This window comes from Nicotiana tomentosiformis, chromosome 8 (genome assembly GCF_000390325.3).
Source record: "Nicotiana tomentosiformis chromosome 8, ASM39032v3, whole genome shotgun sequence".
Taxonomy (NCBI): Eukaryota; Viridiplantae; Streptophyta; class Magnoliopsida; order Solanales; family Solanaceae; genus Nicotiana; species Nicotiana tomentosiformis.
Window position 1 is genome coordinate 34,650,556 of NC_090819.1, and position 23,007 is coordinate 34,673,562.

Sequence of the window (23,007 nt, forward strand, 5' to 3'; positions counted from 1 at the left end):
TTAAAAAAATAATACTTTTTCTTCTTCTATTCGGACCTATTTCATTGGACTCTTATTTTAATATTTGAGCTAAACTGTCTCCAATGAGTTATGGGAGTGATACTCCTGTTTCATTTTATATGAGTCAATGACGGTGTATGGGACACGAGTTCAAGAAAAAAAGAAAAATTTTAGTGCGTTCAAGAGAATACTTCGAACTAATGATTTTAAACCATCATGACACTTTAGGGTTATAAGAACTTGTCGTTAAGATTAAAATGCTACATTTAAAAGTAAAAAAAATTCAAATATAAAAAGATGTAGAAGTTCTCGCTAAGACAAAAGAGGATTAAATAGGGACAGATTACAAAAAACCTACTATCACACCATTCAAGTAAGAGATTTTTACTTATCTATGTTACTTTTGAAATTTATTTACCATCAATATTGAAGTTTTACCTTATTTACATGTTGATATACAATTTACTAGTTATATACATACAAGTTTAAATGAGTATCCTTGTCTGTGGTAATCAAATTCCATAGATCTATCGTTTCATCACTCCCTCTCTCTCTTTTTTCTTCTTTGGATCTCTGCTTCACTTCTCTTTTCTCATCTCCTTTTTCTTTTTTTCTTCTTCTTCTTCTTCTTCAGAGAATTCAATAATAGATTTGATGTTATCGCTTATGACCATCGAACCAATCGTTCCGCTACCCGCAAGCCATTGAAAGCCATCAAAAGCTTCGAAGCTTTGATTTTGGATTCGAATTTTTTAAAATTATTATTTGTTTTGATTGGGTGTTTCGAGAATATTCTTTGGAATTTATATCTCAATTTTGAGAGTGTTTGGTGAAGATTATAGTTGATTTTGGATGAATTTTCAGATTCAAACTCGAAGAAGAAGTATTAAAGTTGTATTATACTTGTATGAAATTTGTTCTGAGATTCCTTGATTGAGTTCTTCAGTTTCTAAACCTATTTGATCATGTCGTTCTCATAAAGGAGCTGATATTCCTTTTGCTTTAAAGCGCCTATCTTTTGTTTCAGTGATTTGACAATATTTAGTTGTGTATTGCCATATGTCCCAAAGCCTAATCTTGGAAAATAGAAACATATATTGTAGTTATATTTTTTATTTGAATATTGTATTGAAATTTGTAAATAAGTTGTATACTATATGAATAGTTATATGAAATTTGTATTGAAGGTATAAATACTCTAATTTACATAAAGTTATATATATGTATCAAATTTGTATTAAAGTTATATTATTAGTAAATTGTATTTAAGTTGTATGTTGTTGTAATTGTATTAAAATTATATAAATATTATATGAAGGTTGTAAATAAGTTGTAAATAAATTATATATTGTATAATTTGTTGTATAAAATTTGTTCTAAAGAAGTATAATATTGTGAATGTATTAAATTTGTATCAAATTTATATGAACGTTATATTATATGTGGACAAAACTGTTGGTATTACAAAAAGTTATACTATATGTGGACAAACTGCTGGTACAACAAAAGAAACCAATTTGATAACCAGATAAAGGAATTTGACAGCTTGGTGATTGGAATGCAAATTAAGGTTTATTAAATTCGTATGAATTTGGTATAAATTACTTGGTGATTGGAATGCAAAGATCACACAAAATTTCATATTACTGGACTTTTTGTCTGTTGTTGAAATTCATATAAATTTGGTACAATTTGACAGCTTGATAACCAAAAATCAATTGTACAAATTAGTAAAATCAATTGTGACAAGAGTGGGTTGCTCTAGTGGTAAGCACTCTCCACTTCCAACCAAGAAGTTGTGAGTTCGAGTCAACCCAAGAGCAAGGTGGGTAGTTCTTGGAGGGAAGGAGCCGAGGGTCTATCGGAAACAGTCTCTCTACCCCAGGGTAGGGGTAAAGTCTGCGTACACACTATCCTCCCCAGACCCCATTAGTGGGATTATACTTGGTTGTTGTTGTTGTTGTAGTAAGTTGTTATCAAATTTGTTGTTTACGAAGATTATTGCCAATTTCAACTCCCTCAATTACCTTTATCTCGCCATTGCTGCTTATTGGACGGATCGGGCGGGTATTTACGCTTAACGGTTCGCCTTATCGGTTTTCGACTTTTAAATATACTAATTCGCTAGCCAACCGATAAGATATCGGGCGGTTCGGTATCGGGTTAGCAATTATCGGTCGGTATATCGGTTAAATCTAAGATAAAACAATGAAAATGAGGTCGATTTATGGGCTAAATCTAAGAACAATGGATCTGTATTTTAATCTCAATTGAGAATCCTTGGTGCTTTAGAAGTTCCAAATCATAATGTAACTAAGAGATGTATCATGCTTTCTGGCAGACTGGCAGTAGACACTAAAATTTTGAGTGGAAGTGGATTAATTGTTTGGACCCCAAGAAATGTATATTAGTTGGAAAAGGGAATAACGAGCCAGAAGCTGCTTCATTCATATTACTCCAGTTGGACAAGCGACATGTGCTGAATGAAAAAAGAAAGTGAGATCAGTACAATTATAGTCATTCATGACTTTCAACACACAAAATGTACTGAAAATTATAGTGCTGCTAACAGGGAAACTTCGGCAGTATTAACAGTCTCCTCATAAAGGCTAAAGCAAAGTATCGGTCCAAATATTTCATGACCAAAGTTGCTTCACCACTGAACAAATAACACATCTTTATGTCATATTTGACATACCAATCACTCTTAAAACAAATTAGCCTTAAGAAAATTACTGTCAATATCCAGTAACATTAACACAACAATCACCATTGAAACAAAGCAACCTTAAGAAGTGTTGTGGATATACGTTGTTTCCTAAGGAGTGAATGAGGCTTCAGCCTTTAGGGTTAATAATAGATACTTTATATACATAGGCGTAGAAATATAGATATAATATTTTTAACGGGTTAACAGTTTATCCTATAAGAAAATTGAGTAATCCGTCCCCGAACCAACAAACCATTTTCAATCCGTTCACCCTCCGTTAATCCGATCCCAATACCAATAAAGCACTAAGCCAATTTTGCGGTTCAATTATCGTTTATGGTTCGATTTTGAACACCCCTAATTGCTGCTATAGATATGGAGAAAACTAAGTTATTTCGCTAGAAGAAGAGGGAGAGAGGAGAGGAGAGGAGAGGAGAGGAGAGGGGAGAGATGACAGTAGAAGAAGAAAAAGGAGAAATGAAAGCAGAAGAAGGATGGCAGAAAATGAGAGAGGAGAGGAGAAAAAAAAAGAAAAGGGCGTAATTGAATCATTTAATTTAATGTACTAGTATTGAATTGTATATAAATTATAAGAAAATACAGTTATAGCGGGTAAATTTAAAAGTTTAGAAAATTTTGGTAAATAAATTTAAATTATGGTATAGGAACGAAAAAAATCCGATCAAGTAATGTATCTTTGTTTAATTTGATTGACCAGAGTCTCTACCTATTTTCTCAACTTTTCTCTTTCCTTAGCAAAAGAATAAAAAAGAACCTTTTTTTCTTTTCTTATGGTCCACACACCCCATTCAAGTAATGTATCATCTCACTTTCTTTACGAGTTGCATTTTGTTAGGTTCAATAGTTTTGTGGGTATTTACAAATTTATTTTTAGTTTTATAATTTTTTTTTTATACATGAAAGATTTATTTTTATATATAAAAAATCTATCCTTTATACATAAGAGATTTAAAAAAAAATATTTTTTTAATTTTAACATTTTAAATGGCCATGAATACCCATTCCTCAATTATACATGGTTAACATTAACATGGTTATCCAAGACTTAATATAAACCAAGTTTTTTTGTCTCAAAAAGACTTAAATTTTTGTCGGTTGTCCTCTTTTGTTTCAGCTGTTTAGTAAAAGAACTTTTTATTTCTCATGTTTTAAATCAAGATCTAAAAATCCTTTTTGAGCGAACGAAAAATATTATGAGAAAATATTAAAAATACGGTATAAAATTTTGTTAATTATTACACATTAAACCACAATCTAAAATTTTGCGAGCAAACCCAAAATTTTATGAACCGACATTAGACACGAATTTCAAAGTTAAAGTGGTTGGCCAAACTTTTAGAAGAAAAAAAGTGTGCTTTTGAGGAGAAACAAAAGCAAAAGCAGAAGCAGAAGCAGAAAAATGTAGTTTATCTCCAAAAATACTTTTAAAAAAAATACTTTTAAGACAAATACACTTAGAAGGAGTTTTTAAAAACTTGATCAAACACTAATTGTTGCTCACAAGTGCTTTTCAAATTAATTACCCAAACACAAATTGCTTCTCACCAAAAATACTTTTGAAAAAAAACACTTTTAAGAAAAAATCTTTCTCAAAATAAGTTAATTTTTATGGCTTGGCCAAACAGGCTATAAGTCTCTACTTTTGAAAGTTTAGTACTATTATTGTTGGCATGGAAGGAGTTCATCTTGAATTGCCTCGGCAAAAACGAGACTAGGGACCATGCTCCCCGCTTTCTTCCTGTGATTACTATTAGAACACAAGCCAAGGAACTCAAAACCACAACACAAGCACCCTTTATTTACTAGTTTTGGAGTTTTCGCCCTTTGCTTCCGGCTTTAATAATCGGCCGAAAAGACCTTCTTAAAAAATACTTTTGTTTATATTCTGTCTATTTTTGCTGGTCCAAATTAAAAGAGAGGAGATTGGTGTTTCATTAGAATGTTTTTCTGTTTTCCTTTTGATGGTTAGATCAACAAGTTACCATTTTGGTTTATTTGAAGCCAAGTCGAGATATGTGGGTGCTTAGAAGATGGGATAATACATAATTATTGTTTCGTTTTATCATATGCACCCTTTAACTTTAGGGGCCCTATGATCCCCTGATGTTGTTTAAAGAAAAATAAATTCTCCCTTTCTTCATAAGCATCCGTTTCACAAAAATATGTGAAACACACTCACCAATCACGTGATGCCATATTATTTTCTTTTACTAATACTATTTTTATTTTCTTTTTATTCATTATTTATTTCATTTATCTTTTTAATTTTTTTCTTTCTTTTTACTTCTATTTTCCTTATTCTTTTTTTCTTTTCTTCTTCTCCGTAAAAAATGCCACCACTTTAGCCACCAATATCATTGCCATAACTAGCATATCCGCCACCAAAACCATCAAATCCACCAAATTGAAATAAAAAACTAAATCAATGCTAAATCATAACCCCAAAATTCTAAAATCACCACCTAATCAAAGTTTAAAAGTTAAAGTTAGCATCTAATCAAAATCGAGTAAATTTTATGGGTGGTCACTCAACTTTGTGTTCATTATCCAAAAGTCACTTTTCTTTCTTTTATTACGTAAAAGTCATTCAACTTTATGTTCATTACCCAAAAAATACTTTTCTTTCTTTTGTTACACAAAAAATATTTGTCTGTGCTATAGTTATCACAATAATCACTTTAACTAGATTTTACAAATCTTTCACCTGAAAAGTCTATTATGCCCTTGATATTATAAATCATCTCATTTATGTAATACCTTCTATATTATATGCTATATAATATACTTTTACCCAGATATTTTACTTATAATTAAAATAACTTGATAGGAGTATTATTTTATTTTATTTTTTTATAATATATTTGTACATTTAATTTTTTTCTAACGGTAATTTTTAAGATATATAAGTAGCATTATTAAATTTGTCAGTAAATATTACAGTGAATAAATCTCAAGTCCACATTTTAAACCATACTTAATAAAATATTTTTAATGATCAGCCATGCCATACTTATTAATCCAATAAATAAAATATCCATCTTTAGCACAATCACACATCAGATTAATATATTTAAATAAATAATATTAACAAAGCTTTAAAAATTTTAATATTAAATATAAATATCTTTGAAACTTTTTTTAAAATTTGTATTGACTATAAGAAAAACTATCATTTGTTAAACAAATCTGTTTGTTATTATTTCAAATAAATATTAAAAATAAATATTTTTTATGGTTTTTATATTTAAAATATGTTCATGTTTAAATGTGATTAAACAAATTGAGTGTCGTGAAAAACATTAAATATACGGATATATTATAAAAATAACAAATAAAATAATTTAATGTTATTTTAATTATAAGTAAAATATCTAGTTAAAATATATTATATAGTATATACTATAGAAGGCATTACATAAATAAGAGGATCTATAATCTCAAGGGCACAATAGACTTTTCAAGTAAAAATATTATAAAATCTGATCAAGGTGACTTTTGTGATAAATATAACAAAGTAAAATAATTTTTGTGTAACAAAAGAAAGAAAAATGACTTTTAGGTAATAAATATAAAGTTAAATGATTTTTACGTAACAAAAAGAAGAAAAATGACTTTTACGTAACGATCACAAAGTTGAACGACACTCATCAAAATCTGAATATTAAAATCACCATTAAACTAAAATCTGAAAAACTAAATCATCACCGAATCGAAATCCTACCGCAGCCAATTCTGGGTCATTTTTCTACAATAATATTAAGGATAAAAACAAGAAAGAGTAAAAAGAAAGAATTTTTTTTAAAAAAGAACAAAAGAAAAATAATTCCGTTTTAGTTAGCCATATCATCCGTTTCTTTGTGGGCTGAATCCTTCGACTGTAGCTGATGCTATTGCTGCTTGTTTGGACTTTGGATTATTCAAATCTTCTTCTACCAAAGAGGATCAATTTTTCAATTTCAGTTTGAAGGAGAAAAGGGTGCTAGTCAATGTCTCTTCAAGAAGATAAATTTCAATAAAAAAATTATGCTTCAGCGACCAACAGCTACATATCGTTCTTTTCCATCCAGATGGAGAGATAAGGAGATGAAAATAAAAAAAAGAGATGGGCGGGAATGGTGAAGTTGCATATGGTGAGATAAGGAGATGAAAAGAAGAAAGAGAAAAAAAAAGGCCAAATACATATATATTCCATTCAACTTGGCTCTATTTTTTTTTTTTTTGTCACTCTATCTCAACCTTGTTCCATTTTGGCATTCCAACTCTATTTCTTATATTTTATTTTAACACAAGAGTTGAAACCAGTGCAAAAAAAATATAGCGCATGTGTATACACAAATTTGAGGTGTAATAAATATCCAATTAAATATTACTACCTGACTTTTTCATCCCTGTCAAACGGGACAATACTAAAATACCCGACCCAGATTTCTTGGTGTCCATGATACTTTCAGTTCAACTTGAAATCCACAAGAACAAATATCCATTCCATTATGAAAAAATAATTTTCTTTGAGACATGGATTCACTACAAACTTCAAACTTATATGAAATAAAGGATGAAAAAACCAGATGACAACATTTAATTGGATATTTATTACACATCAGATTTGTGTATACACACGCACTATATATTTTTGCACTGGTTTCAGCTTTTGTGTTAAAATAAAATATAAGAAATAGAGTTGGAGGGCCAAAATATAATAAAATTGAGATAAAGTGCCAAAATGAAAAATGGATCCAAGTTGAATGAGATGTATTTGGCCAAAAAAAACAATGAGAAGAAAAGAAAAAGAAGGAAGAGAAAATGAAAAAAAATATTGCCTTGGGGCTTTTCACGCGCTAAAATAAAGTGCAAACCACAACATATGCTACATCAGCTCGAAAGGTGGTATTAATTCCAATTTGAATAAATACAAGGGAGTCATAGGACCCCGCTAAAATTAAGGGGCATCTAATAAAACCCGTAATTATGTATTATCCCTAAGAAGATTAAGTGGATTTATGTTTGTTGTATCCATGTCTATGGGGTGTAATTCTTCCTCTCCCCGTCTCTTAATTCCCCTTCTAAGAAGATTTTGGAAGCTCGAATATTGCTACTACTATTTAACTTTTTGCATTCGGGAGTCCTTTGATTACCGAGATAAGGATACCAATATCGGAATAGAATGATTTATTCCATATTTGTTTATGAGTATTAGTTAATGGTTAGATAAATTTTATATAAAAATGATAAGATTAGTTAACCCATATAGAAGGCGGGATAGCGAATCCCATTGAATATTTCAACCCATCGGATATCCTCGTTTATCCCACATTTGAACCAAACGACCTCTTGTTGTACTCTTAACTCCTAGCAGAGGTGGATCCTAAATCTATATGATTTCAACCTTTATATTCTCATCACTAAACGCGTTACACATTTCCAATTATGAGTTAGAACTTAATATCTATTGCAATTTTAGTCTCGCACACACATATATACGCATACATATATGCCCTGCATAGAAACGTACAAGCTGGACCTTCTGTTTCTATGTTGCATCCTCCCCTGACTTGTAAATGTAAAGTAAGCACTGGCTTCATTAGTGAGCAAACAAGTTGTAGAAAGATCAAGACTAGAGCATTGTTTGTCAATTTGGTTCTAGATATTTGATCCAGGTTTTAGATATTGAACTCAGTCATTCATATTAGTCGATAGAGTCATCATATTTGAGAAATCCTACAAATGTAAAAGAAAAGGTATAAATGTGGTTTAATTCCCAACTAATGTCCTGACTAGCTCCCTTGTTTTACTGAAGTAGAAGCAAAACAGAATATTGAGATCCCAAAATATAGAGGGGCAGATTATTCAGTTTGTGGTGTCTTCTATTACCAGATATATAACTTCACAGCAGACTCGGGAAAGTGAGCACTTGCAACCAGTGCCTACTATCTGATTTTCCAAAGATTAGCTTGGATTCTTTTCTTAGTGTTGTAAGACTTTTAAGAGCGAGCGACCTGATCCGTAGGCTTGGCGCATGTCACGAGTTCGAACTCTGCCACATATTAAAGCCTGATATTTAAGTAGATAAGGACAGAAAGATACGCCAATTATCCACCAATTAGCCTTTCTATAGTTGTACTTATGTTATACTCTGATCCGCTTATGAGCTTAGTTGTTTGGTGAAACCTCTCTATTGTTATGTCTTAATAAATTGATTGGTTGTGTGTCACAATCCAAATCCCACGAAATCGTGATGGCACCTAACCTAACCTGCTAGATAAGCCATCCAAAATAAACGCAACTCAAACTGAAGATCATCAAATAAATAATAAAATGAGAATGCAGAAATTAATACAACTATATCCAAGAACTAGTAATGCAAGTCATGAGCAACTAAGATTAAGAAGTACAATATTGGTATAAAGAAAATACATCATCTATTTGAAATTTATATAAATAGAAATATAAATCCTATACTACCATGAATAAAAGGTAGCTTGTAACATAATCACCGGTACACCTTCAATGCTAGCCTTTGGCTTTTACAACAGCTCAACTCCAAATCTGTATACAAGGTGTAGAAGTATATTTTAGAAGTACAACCGACCCCATATACTCAGTAAGTATCAATACTAACCTCGACGAAGTAGTGGCAAGGTTTAGTCAAAAGATACTCACTTTATATAATATGTGCAACTCATAAGCATATACAATATAAGAGAAATAGCCAATGAACAAGGATATCGATAATAAGGTAGCTCAATCAAAGAAAAAAGTAATAAGCATGTTTTTTCAAATAACTAGGTCAAAAGCATATACAAATACATCAAATTCGCACACAAAGGAAATATGCACCAATAGCATTTACTCGAATACTTTTATGTGAATATAAGATGTCTATGCATGATAAAGTTCCGAGCTTTACATCAGTTCTCAAATAACATCTTATATGAATACTCTACATGAGACTAAAATGTCTATGCATGATAAAGACTTAATATATACATAAATTCGACACTCCCCAAGTGTCCATCAATTTACTAACAAGTCCTATACATGTGTAAAATGCATTAATGTGCATATGTCAATAATGCATGAATATTTCAATATGAGTCTAGAATGTCAATGCATGCTCAAGACTCATCCTTTTCACATGATCAGTATCAATCTACAATCAGCACACCCCATATGCTTTACATAAATTTTCCTCACAATCAATGTACCTGCGCTCTCAGACCCCTAGATAACATGGGTGATCACCTAACTCCGGAGCGACGAATCCATATCCAAGAGCTACCGTTGCAGCGTGCAACATGATCCAATATAACACTGTTACAACACATAACCTGATCCAATATAATACTATTGTGGCGTGTAACTCGATCCAACATAATACTCAGTAGCTCAGAAGTTAGTCATCAATCCACACATATATCTCAATGTGCCAAAGTATCTCATAGTACCATAATCATGTCAATCCGCACGGAACGTACCATCGTACCCTAACTCAGCTCATATAGTTGTATCCATATGTAGTGTCATGGGCGGCATTCCAGCCATGCCCCCTGACCCCTTGGACGCGCCCCGTGGCGTCCTGGCAAGCCTCCCAACGCCCAGCGCCACGGTCGGCCCCGTGGTCTCGGCAGCTCCAAGTGACAAGCGCGCATGTGCCTCTGTCTCCCCACCGATAGCCATCACCAGCGCCCAGCCACAGGCAGATGCCAATAGCGCCGCGCGCGCAGACGACGCCGTGTGCACAGACCCTAATGCTAAAGACAAAGTTGCTGCCAACAAACTTGTTTCTACTTTATAGAAGACTAAGTCCTTTTTATTGTAAATATAGAGTAGTTTTACTTCATTTTCTTTAAGTGTGCTTTTACAGCTTATTTAGGTCAAGTCATGTAACTTTGGTTTTTTTTTTAAGCATTATTAAGGGGGACCAAGCAATCAAACTTTCAAGCAAGCAAACAATTCTCTCTACTGGTGTCTCTCCCCCCCGAAACCGTGTTGTTTTCTTGTAATAGCTTTCATTCAATACAATCAAGATTTCTTTCATTCTTAATTCTCTTTTCTGCTCTCTCTCAATTGCTCATGACATTGATTTTCCCGTACGACACTTACAATCTAGTCTAGCGTACGGAGGGGACCTCAGTTAGCGGACAGTAATAGCACTGACATCGATTGCTTAGCCTTACGTTGCTATTCTAAGGAACTTCAGGAAGGCGCTGCGTAACAGTTGGTATCAGAGCCTAGGCTCGACATCGGACGAGGGATTACATTGTAATTATCACCATTTCTGACCATGGTGAATTATGGGGATCGCATCGCGTCCCTTGAGGGGACGGTTGACGCATTACGGCTCATCGTGGAAATGATGCCTGACCTAGAGACCAGCCTAGTGCAAAGGTTGGACGACCTGGACAGTAGATTGGTCCAGGCCGAAGTTGACATAGAAAACATCAGTCGCAACTCTGAAGGAGACCGACAAACGGCAGCCACAAAGGCAGCCAAATTTTTTGGTAAATTTGAGGTCCTCCAGCAGGAGCGTGCCGAGGATTTAGCCAACAGGGAACAAGAGGCAGACAGGGTGACTGCCATGCAACAAACTATAAACAACTTGACAGGCCAGCTCAACGTTGTCAATGTTGCTTTATAAGGTCTCCTTCGAGGAGGCAGAAACCAAATTGGGGGTGGTGTGAACCTCGCCCCTACGGCACAAAAACTAAAAATTCCTGAGCTAAAGCCATACAGTGGAGCTCGGAATGCCAAAGAAGTGGAAAACTTCATTTTCGAGATCGAACAATACTTCGATGCCGTGGGACGCCTAGAAGAAGCTAAGAAGGTAGCAACTGCTACCATGTATCTTCAGGGTGATGCCAAACTCTGGTGGCGGGTGAAATACAAAGCCATCAAGGCCCGTGAAGATGCCCTCGAGATATGGGCAGAGCTGAAGGCAGCCATACGCCTACAGTTCTTCCCCGAAAATGTTGAGTACAATGCACAGAGAAAGCTACAGGAGCTCCACCAGACCAGATCAGTGCGGGATTACGTGTGGGAATTCTCTGCGCTCATGCTTAATATACACGGCATGGGGGATAAAGACAAACTCTTCACCTTCCTGGAAGGGTTGAAACCTTATGCCCGCATGGAGTTGCAGAGACAAAGGGTAGACACGTTACCTAAGGCGATCCAAGCAGCGGGGTGTCTTGGGGATTATCAAGTGGAAACCCGGAAGGACATGCCTCAACAACCTGTCCGAGGAGGATACAAAGGGGGCAAGCCGAACACTGGTGGCCCTAGCAGAAGTGGAGGGGACCGGAGTGCAACCAAATCTAAGGCTCCCTCCTCAGGCAGTACCAGCACTGCATCTAACAACAACGATAGGGGGAGGAAACCCCCCGCAGGATGTCGTCATTGCGGTGGATCACATTGGAATAATGAATGCCCACATGCACAGATGAATGCCCATCAAGATTTTGATGATGGGACGGACGACGACGTAGATGATGCGGACCAGACTGAACCAGTATGTGCATTCAATGCAATTATTGGCTCTATTTCTGAGTCCTTAGCGGGAACCCGTGCTGGTATCCATAAGAAGAAGGACCCATGTCCAATCGCCAAGAAAGGGAAAAAGAAGGAGAATGAGAGGACTCCTCCTAATCAAGAGAGGACCTTAATGTTCGTCGACATGAAGGTAAATGGCAAGCCTATTCAGGCCATGATAGATACGGGCACTACCCATAACTACTTAGCCTCGACTCAGGTAGAGCGCCTTGGTCTAGTTGTAGGAAAAGGAAAAGGTCGTGTCAAGGCTATCAACTCACCTCCTCAGCCAGTGGGTGGAATAGCCAAAGAAGTACTAGTGAAGCTTGGCCCTTATGAAGGAAAATTCAACCTGCGCGTGGCGATCATAGATGACTTCGAGTTGATAGTGGGGTTGGAATTCCTGAGGCAAACCAACACCATGCCCGTACCATATGCAGACATGCTAATAATGATGGGAGAAAATGGGGCCAAGCCCTGCATTATCCCATGCATGCCCATGAAGATGGCCGTTGAGAACATCTCGGCCTTGCAGTTGAAGAAGGGGGTCAGAAGATATGAACCTACGTTCCTGGCTACCCTCTGCATTGAAGATATAGAGCGCTCCTCGGGTCCCATTCCTACACCCGTGAAGGAGCTGCTACTGGAATTTGAAGACATCATGCCACAAGACATGCCAAAGCATCTCCCACCTAGGCGAACTGTGGACCATGAGATTGAGTTGGTGCCGGGTGCGAAGCTACCTGCCCGGGCGCCGTACAGAATGTCACAACCCGAACTCACCGAGCTTTGGAGACAATTGACGGAAATGCTAGACACAGGGATCATCGTACCCTCTAAGTCCCCATACGGGTCCCCTGTGCTATTCCAAAAGAAACATGATGGTAGTCTACGACTCTGTGTGGATTATCGGGCTCTAAACAAAATCACCATGAAGAACAAGTACCCTATTCCGCTAATGGCAGACTTGTTTGATAGACTGGGTGGTGCGACGGTGTTCACAAAAATAGACCTGAGGATAGGTTATTGGCAAGTCCGGATTGCAGAGGGTGATGAACACAAGATGACCTGCATAACAAGATATAGGTCGTACGACTTCCTGGTTATGCCATTTGACTTGACTAACACACCAGCCATATTTTGTACCCTGATGAACAAATACATCGATGAATTTGTCGTGGTCTACTTGGATGACATTGTGGTATATAGCCAGACCATGGAAGAACACATGGAGCACTTGCGAAAGGTCCTAGCCCGATTGCGGGAGCACGAATTATATGCGAAGCTATCCAAGTGCTCCTTTGCTCAGAAACAAATTGACTTCCTCGAACATGTCATCGGGGAAGGACGGATCAAGATGGACCAACAAAAGATTCTGGCCATCATGGATTGGCCACCACCTAAGGATATCCATGCCTTGAGGTCGTTCCTTGGCCTATGCAACTTTTATCGGCGATTTGTGAAAAGTTACTCCCTCATTGCAGTGCTGCAGACAGAACTTCTCAAGAAGGTCACACCCTGGGATTGAGGACCCAAACGGACGGAGGCCTTCAACGCATTGAAAATGGCTATGTCTAGTACCCCCGTCTTGGCCCTCCCTGATTTGTCCAAGCCATTCGAGGTACAAACTGGTGCCTCCGACTATGCACTTGATGGGGTCTTGCTACAAGAAGGTCTTCCTGTAGCGTACGAGAGCCAGAAATTGAAGGATGCAGAGCGGCGCTATACCGCCCACGAGAAAGAATTATTGGATGTCGTTCATTGCTTACGCCTTTAGAGGAATTATCTACTGGGAACCCCGTTCGTGGTTAAGACAGACAAAATAGTTGTTAGCCATTTCATGACCCAGCCAAAGCTGAATGGTCAGCAGGCCAGGTGGCAAGAACTCCTAGCGGAATTTCACTTCAACTGGAGTATCGAAGTGGGAAGACTAATCATGTTGCTGATTCGCTCAGTTGGAGAGCTAATCTAGCATCGGTGTGCGTACTCGCCACCCTAAGGGGGAGTGAAGTAACCACCACCATAAAAGACCAGATACTGGATCTACTCATCAAGGATCCTACTGTACAGTATTTGGTTGATTTGGTAGGACAGGGCAAGATTCGCCAGTTCTACATAGAAGATGGTTTCCTGAAAGTGAAAGGGAACTAACTTTATGTTCCTAAAGGAGGAGATCTGTGAAGGGCTCTTCTGGCGGAATGCCATGATACTTTGTGGGCCGGTCATCCCGGTGAAGAATGCACCATGGCATTGCTTCGCCGTGCATATTATTGGCCTCAAATAGTCGATGACGTCGCTTAGTATGTGAAGACTTGTCTAGTATGCCAGAAGGATAAGTCAGACCGCTTGACGCAGGCAGGACTCTTGGAACCACTAGCCGTCCCAAAAAGACCTTGGGAAAGCATTTACCTAGATTTCATCACCGGATTGTCCAAGGTCGGAGATCTTACAACTATCTTGATTGTGGTGGATCGGTTTTCCAAGTATGCTACCTTTATAACAGCCCCACAATATATATCAGCAGAAGATACAGCTCGACTCTTCTTGTCTCATGTCATCAAATATTGGGGTCTGCCTAAAGACATCGTTAGTGATCGCGACTCACGCTTCACTAGCAACCTTTGGACCCAACTTTTTAAGTGCCTTGGGTCAAAATTGAGTCACAACTCAAGTTTTCATCCGCAATCTGATGGCAAGACAGAGTGATTCAATGGCATGCTAGAGGAATATCTCCGGCACTTTGTAACCAGATCGCAGAAGAACTGGGTGAAGATTGGGTGAAGCTTCTGGATGCTTCTCAACTATGTTTCAATTCACAAAAGAGCTCAAGTACCAACAAAAGCACTTTTGAAATTGTTACCGGACAGCAACCGCTACTCCCACATACTGTGAATGCACCAAACATGTCAAAATCTCCTCGGGCTGCTAGCTTCTCAAAAGAATGGAAGCAAAATTTAGAGATAGTGCAGAGCTATCTTGTCAAAGCTCAAAAGCGGATGAAGAGGCATGCTGATCATAATCGCCGCTTTGTTGAATACTAAGTGGGGGACAAAGTGATGGTCAAAATCCCAAAGCGGTACTTGTTTGCAAGGGCCCATGACGCTCGCCTATTGCAAAAATATATTGGACCCTTGTCCATTGAAAGGCGCATTGGGAAAGTTGCATACCGGGTGGATACCCCAGCTTGGTGGAAAATCCATCTCGTTTTCCATGTCAGTCTCTTGAAACCTTTTCGGGAAGATATGGAGGACCCTTTACGAATCCAACTCACAATACCAAGTATTCGAGGCCCCAATTCGACCTGGAAAAGGCGTGCTGAATCTATTCTTGATGATCAAGTGATTCACGCCTCAAGAAAAGATCACCAGGAGTTCTTGGTGAAATGGCAGAGATGTGATGCAGAGGAGAATACCTGGGAGAGGGGAACAAACCTCAAAGCCTACAGGAGCCTAATTGATGATTATCTTGCAAGTAAGGCATCGAGGACGTCACCAACTCAGGTGGGGGAGAATGTCATGGGCGGCTTTCCAGCCATGCCTCATGACCCCTTGGATGTGCCCCGTGGCGTCCTGGCAAGCCTCCCAACGCCCAACGCCACGGTCGGCCCCGTGGTCTTGGCAGCTCCAAGTGACAAGCGCGCATGTGCCTCTGTCGCCCCACCGATAGCCATCACTAGTGCCTAGCCACAGGCAGATGCCAACATCACCGCGCGCGCAGACGACGCCGTGTGCACATACCCTAATGCTAAAGACAAAGTTGCTGCCAACGGACTTGTTTCTACTTTGTAGAAGACTAAGTCCTTTTCATTGTAAATATACAGTAGTTTTACTGTATTTTCTTTAAGTGTGCTTTTACAGTTTATTTAGGTCAAGTCATGTAACTTTGATTTATTTTTTTAAGCATTATTAAGGGGGACCAACCAATCAAACTTTCAAGCAAGAAAACAATTCTCTTTACTGGTGTCTCTCCCCCCCGATACCATGTTGTTTTTCTGTAATAGCTTTCATTCAATGCAATCAAGCTTTCTTTCATTTTCAATTTTCTTTTCTGCTCTCTCTCAATTGCTCATGACATTGGTTTTCCCGTATGACACTGACAATCTCGTCTAGCATACGGAGGGGACCTCATTTGGCGGACAATAATCGCACTGACATCTATTGCTTAGCCTTATGTCGCCCTTCCAAGGAACTTCAGGAAGGTGCCGCGTAACAGTAGAGATGTATGCGTATGAGATAATGTATGTATGGTACACAAAAACATAAGAAATAAATATGCGGATGTATTCTCTTGAGAATAATGTATGTCTATGACTGAATCAATTAGCTCAACATATTAAGAATGAGTCATCATGATCTCTAACATGAATAAAGATGTCCAAGTAGTCATTTCAATAGTTAAAAGATGTCATGAATAGAGCATAAAATACATCGTGTCAAAATAGCAAGTTATTATCAACAAGGCACCTCGAGCCCTAACATATCATTTAGCATGATTAAGAGAGCTCACGTAGTCAAACCAACAATTAAAGCATATCACAATGATAAATCACTCCTTTTCCTTTTCTCTTGACCTTAAATTGCTGAAAACCAAGCCAAATATCATTCGTGAAATTCAAACAATGATAAAGAAAGCAATCCCAATCAATAAAATTTCGATCTTTAAAGAAATCCCAAAAAATCAACAAAAGTTAACCCGAGATCACATGGTCAAAACTCGCAACTAGGGCTGACAAGTGGGCCGGTCCAAACGGTCCCGGGCCCGGTCCCGGGCCGGCCCCAAATTAAACGGGCCAAACGGGCTTTTTGTAGGGACCGGCCCGGGCCTGGGACCGTTTGATCCCGGGCTAAACGGTCCCGGCCCGCGGGCTAAACGGGCTAAGTGGCCCCAACATATTTTAAAAAAATAAATAAAAATTAAATAGATATTAGAGACAAAAGGATGTTAAAAAAAATATCTAAGACAATGCTTTATAAATTTTATTATAGAATTGTGACCTAAATTTTAATATTCAATATTTAATATCGAATATATATATATAAAAGCTATATTCGATAAGTTATATATACATCTTATATACTATATATAAGATGTATATATAGTATAGTATAGTATATATATATATATAAAAGTAATAAGCTATATTCGATAAGCTATATATACATCTTATATATAGTATATAAGATATATATATATAGTATAGTAGAGTATATATATTAAATGTATAAAAAGTTTGGGGTTAAAACAAAGTTGGGGGGGGGTTAAATGACTTTTTTATAAATAGCCAACGACTATAGTTTTAAAATTAATTTTTTTTTTAAAAAAATATAGCCGTTGGGACCTTTTGGCCCGCTAAGGGACCGGTCCGGTCCCGGTCCCTGGTTACTCCGAACAAGTGTACTTACTCCGAAGCACCCCAAAATCAGTTGGGACTCTCATCAACAAGTGTACTTACTCCGAAGCACCCCAAAATCCGCAACAGTGACGTCCATGCTGAGTAGACCTTCTACAAATTTAGAGTTGTTTCTATAACTCTTTTGCTCTTGAAGTATAGGATTATTAAGGAGGCGGACATACCACAAGTCCCAACCTTATCCTCTACAAAATCTCAAGTCTTAAACATGTGTAAATTTTAGGGAACCTTTCAGTACCACATATATACATTTCAGGCCAAAACTGATAGAATACATGACCTCGCAATCCACCCATTGGTAGTGGACTCCCCCTACTCAGCGCGAAGTCATAGGTCACAATGTCCTATGATCCACAATAATAATCTTCACAGCTTGTATAAATCAACCAGATGCCAACGTCCGTTGCACCCCCACATGATTCACTAGGTGATCTCTCAATACGCCCGCATCTTCAGTCGGAACCACACGTTGAGGCAATGTTTGAGCATCTCTGGCTCCCTTATAGTCCATCTACGGCATCACGAACCGTCGACGCAGAACTGATACCGAGTGCGCAATGTCATACACGAGTGGATACAAAGGAATATAAGATAAATGTTTCAAGCTAAATCAATGTCGCACGATAAGAAGTCAAAGAAGTGAATATTTCCTAACAGTTCCATAGCCTCTCGAAGATAAGTACAGACATCTCCGTACCGATCTGCACGACTCTACTAAACCTGCTTGTGACTCATGACACCTATGAACCTAGTGATCTGATACCAACTGGTCACGACCCCAAATTTTCTCCGTAGGATGTCGTAATAACACCTAGTCTCTAAGACTAGGTAAGCCTATCAATACGGAATAATAATAAATATCTGAAATAAATAAACTACAATTCAAACTATTTCAACTCCCAAAACCCGGTAGAAATAAGTCACAAGCTTCTAAGAATTTATTCTCAATGTCTTTATGTGTCAAGGTCTAAATAAAATATAAGGAAGTAACATAAAATGATAGAAGGGGACTCCGGAGTCTGCGGACGCTGGCAGATATACCTCGAAGTCTCCGTGCGCAGATAACTCACTGACGTCTAGGCTGGTAAAAATGTACATGGATCTGCACAAAAAGATGTGCAGAAGTGTAGTATGAGTACACCACAACGGTACCCAGTAAGTGCCAAGCCTAACCTCGGTAGAGTAGTGACGAGGTCAGGTGAGGCCCTATTGGAATATAATAATGGCATGGTAAAATATTTATCAATGTAGTAAAATAAAATGACATTGGAAATGAATCAAATAGTATGTCACATTTAATGACATCAAATAATTGCAAATAATATCTCGTGGAATCAAAACAGAATTTCCTTCAACTTTATGAAAATCACAACAATTAATCGAAAGCAACTATGACCATAAATCAATATCAACAAGGGCACTACCGAGGTACCGCCTCGTAGTCCCAAGTTATAAATAATTTCACAATATCTCATTTTCTTATATCACCGCGGGAGCCTTCACAATTTATTTAAAGAAAACATTTTTTCCCGAAATAGCATCCCGCGTTTTAGCCACCCTTATCACACCGCATGACTTCTAGTAGTCACCCCTACTAGCCACACGTATCAAGCCACACTTATCTCACCGCATACATTTCAACACCCAGACCTTATACCACAGCATGCGTATCAATATCACAATATATCACAATTTGCACCTCAAGTGCTCAAATAATTTAACTTGCCAAAATAATTCAACAATAGTATTTTTTTCACAATAAAGAGCTCACGGCTCATGCCAAAATAAATCATCAATAATAGTTTTCTACAATAAAGAGCTCACGGCTCATGTCAAAATAATTCAACAATAATATTTTTCACAATAAAGAGCTCACGGCTCATGTCAAAATAATTCAACAATAATATTTTTCCACAATAAAGAGCTCACTGCTCCATCACAATGAGTACGAAAATCTTACAAAAATATTCAGGAGTAAATAATTCAGGAAAATAATATTTCAAAATCTTTAATATGTTGCTTCAATATCAAGTTTAAAAATGTCAAATACTTCATATTAATAATATTTAATTTAAAAAGAATCAACCTTCAAATAATGCACAGAATAAAAGAAACCAAGTTCCAACTAAACAAAAATAATAATTAGCCGGAAAAGGTCAAACAAATTTAAAATATAAATATTAAATCAATAATGAAGAATATAACAAAATAAAATAATTTAATTAATGCATAACAGTGATCTACACAATTTAAAATATAATCATTCACATTTAGCACGTGTACACACTCGTCACCTCGTGTACACGACTTTCCACATATTATAATTATCAATCTTAAGGGGAATTTCCCCCATACAAGGTTAGACAAGTCACTTACCTCGGCTTGCTCCAATTTAACCAAGTATTATGCTTTTTCCTCGATTTTCCGACTCCGATCGACTCGTATCTAGTCATAATTAATTCGATACAGTCAACATAAATTATAGTAATCAATTTCATAAGAAAATATTATATTTTCAATAAAATTCGAAATTAGTTCAAAATTTGCTCGTGGGGCCCACATCTCGGAATCCGGCAAAACTTATAAAATCCGACAACCCATTCAATTACGAGTCCACCCATACCAATTTTACCAAAATCCCATAACAACTCGACCTCCAAATCTTAAATTTTCGTTTTTGGAAGATTTTGCAAAAATCTTGATTTTTCTTCCATAAATTCACGGATTCTTGATGTAAATGAGAATGGAATCATGAAATATAATTAATATAGGATAAGGAACACTTACCCCAATGTTTTCCCATGAAAATCGCCCAAAAATCGCCCAAGAACCGTACTCCAAAAATCCAAAACGAAATGAATGAAATGACCATTTTTGGTCTTAAGTTTCTGCCAATCCGTCACTAAAAGTCCATTTTTTGTCACTAAAAGTCCACCAAAAACTGCTCTACCAGCCTCTCTTCAATCGATCATAACTTTATGTACCAATATCCAAATGATGAATGGTGTAACTTTCTGGAAACTAGAATCAAACGACTACAACTTTCATGTTTTGAAAATTTTCAGATTCCTTATGGATTTCGAGATATAAGGTTCCAAAGTCGTCTCCACACATCAGAAATTTCTGGCGAAATTTCTGGCAAAACAGCTCTACCAGCCTTCATTCAATCCATCATAACTTTCTGTACAAATGTCCAAATGATAAATGGTTTAACTTTCTGGAAACTAAAATCAAAGGGCTACAACTCTTATGTTTTGATAATTATCTGATTCCTTATATATTGCGCGATATAAGCTTCCACATTTGGCTCCACGCACTAGAAATTTCTGGCGAAATTTCTGCAACAGAAATTTCCAGCAGCCTTCTTTGTCCGAAATCCATTCCGTTTACCTTCCGAAATCCACCCGAGACCCTCGGGACCTTAACCAATTATACCAACATGTTCCAAAATACAATACAAACTTAGTCGAGGCTTCAAACCACATCAAACAATATCAAAACGACGAATTGCACCTCAAATCAAAATCTATAAACTTTGAACTTTCAAATTCTATATCTTGTGCCGAAACACATCAAATCAATTCGGAATGACTTTAAATTTTGCACACAAGTCATAAATGACATAACAGACCTATTCCGATTTCCAGAATCGGATTCCGACCTCGATATCAAAAAGTCAACCCCCCGGTCAAACTTCCCAAAAATTCAACTTTTGGCATTTCAAGCCTAATTCCACTACGGACTTCCAAATAAAATTCCGATCATGCTCCTAACTCCAAAATCACCATACGGAGCTGTTGGAATCACCAAAATTCTATTCCGGGGTCGTTTGCACATAATTTGACATCCGGTCACTATTTGAACTTAAACTTTTAATTTTTTCATCAAAATTCCATATCTCGGGCTAGGGACCTCAGAATTTGATTCCGGGTATACGCCTAAGTCCTAAATCACGATACGAACCTACCAAAACTATTAAAATACTAATCCGAATCTGTTTGCTCAAAATGTTGACCAAAGTCAACTCAGTTGAGTTTTAAAGCTCTAATTCACATTTTAATTCATTTTTCACCTGAAAACTTTCCGGAAAATTTTACGGACTGCGCACGCAAGTCGAGGAATGATAAATAGTGCTTTTCGAGGTCTTAGAATACAAAATTAATTATTAAATTGAAAGATGATATTTTGGGTCATCACATTCTCCACCTCTAAAACAAATGTTCGTCCTCGAACGGAGTTAGAAAAAGTACCTAAGCTGGTGAATAAGTGTGGATAACTGCTGCGCATATCATGCTCGGTCTCCCAAGTCGCCTCCTCGATCGGATGACCCCTCCACTGAACCTTCACGGAAGCAATGTTCTTTGACCTCAGCTTTCGAACATGCCTATCCAAAATAGCCATTGGTTCCTCAACATAAGATAGATTCTTGTCCAACTGAACTGAACTGAAGTCTTACACATGAGACGGATCGCCGTGATATTTTCAAAACATGGAAACATGGAATACCGGATGACCGGCAAAGAGACTAGGTGGTAGTGCAAGTTTGTAAGCCACCTCTCCAACTCTCTCAAGAATCTCAAAAGGCCCAATATACCTAGGGCTCAAATTGCTCACCAACCATGAATGCAACATCACGAACCTTCCGATTCGCATAACTCTTTTGTCTAGATTGGACTGTACGTAGTCAATCCTGAATCAACTTAACCTTTTCCAAGGCATCCTAAACCAAGTCTGTACCCAATAGCCTAGCCTCGCCCGGTTCGAACCAACCCACTAGGGACTGGCACCACCTACCATATAAGGCCTCATACGGAGCCATTTGAATGCTTGACTAACAACTGTTGTTGTAAGCAAACTACGCAAGTGGTAAGAACTGATCCCAAGCACCCCCAAAATCTATCACACACGCACGAAGCATATCCTCCAGTATCTGAATACTGCGTTTGGACTGCCCGTCCGTCTGAGGGTGAAATGTTGTACTCAACTCTACCCGGGTACCTAACTCATGTTGTACTGCCCTCCAGAACCGTGATGTAAACTGCGTACCCCGGTCAGAGATGATAGATACCGGTATGCCGTGAAATGTGACAATCTCGCGAATATAGATTCGAGCCAACTGCTCGAAAAAGTAGGTAGTCATCATAGGATTAAAATAAGCTGACTTGGTCAATCTATCCACAATCACCCAAGCTGCATGGAACTTCCTCTGAGTCCGTGAGAGCCCAACAACGAAATCCATAGTGATCCTCTCCCATTTCCATTCTGGAATCACTAACTTCTGAAGCAATCCACTCGGTCGTTGATGCTCATATTTCACTTGTTGACAATTTCGACACCG

General features: G+C 37.4%; 1 protein-coding gene across 1 annotated transcript; it reads left to right on the forward strand.

Annotated features, from left to right (window-relative positions):
* Positions 1 to 11,570: 11,570 nt before the first annotated feature.
* LOC138897304 (uncharacterized) lies at positions 11,571 to 13,787 on the forward strand. The gene is made up of 2 exons (XM_070183267.1): positions 11,571 to 12,979; positions 13,469 to 13,787. The coding sequence occupies exons 1-2, from the start codon at positions 11,571 to 11,573 to the stop codon at positions 13,785 to 13,787; spliced, it is 1,728 nt and encodes a 575-aa protein (XP_070039368.1).
* The last annotated feature ends 9,220 nt before the right edge of the window (positions 13,788 to 23,007 follow it).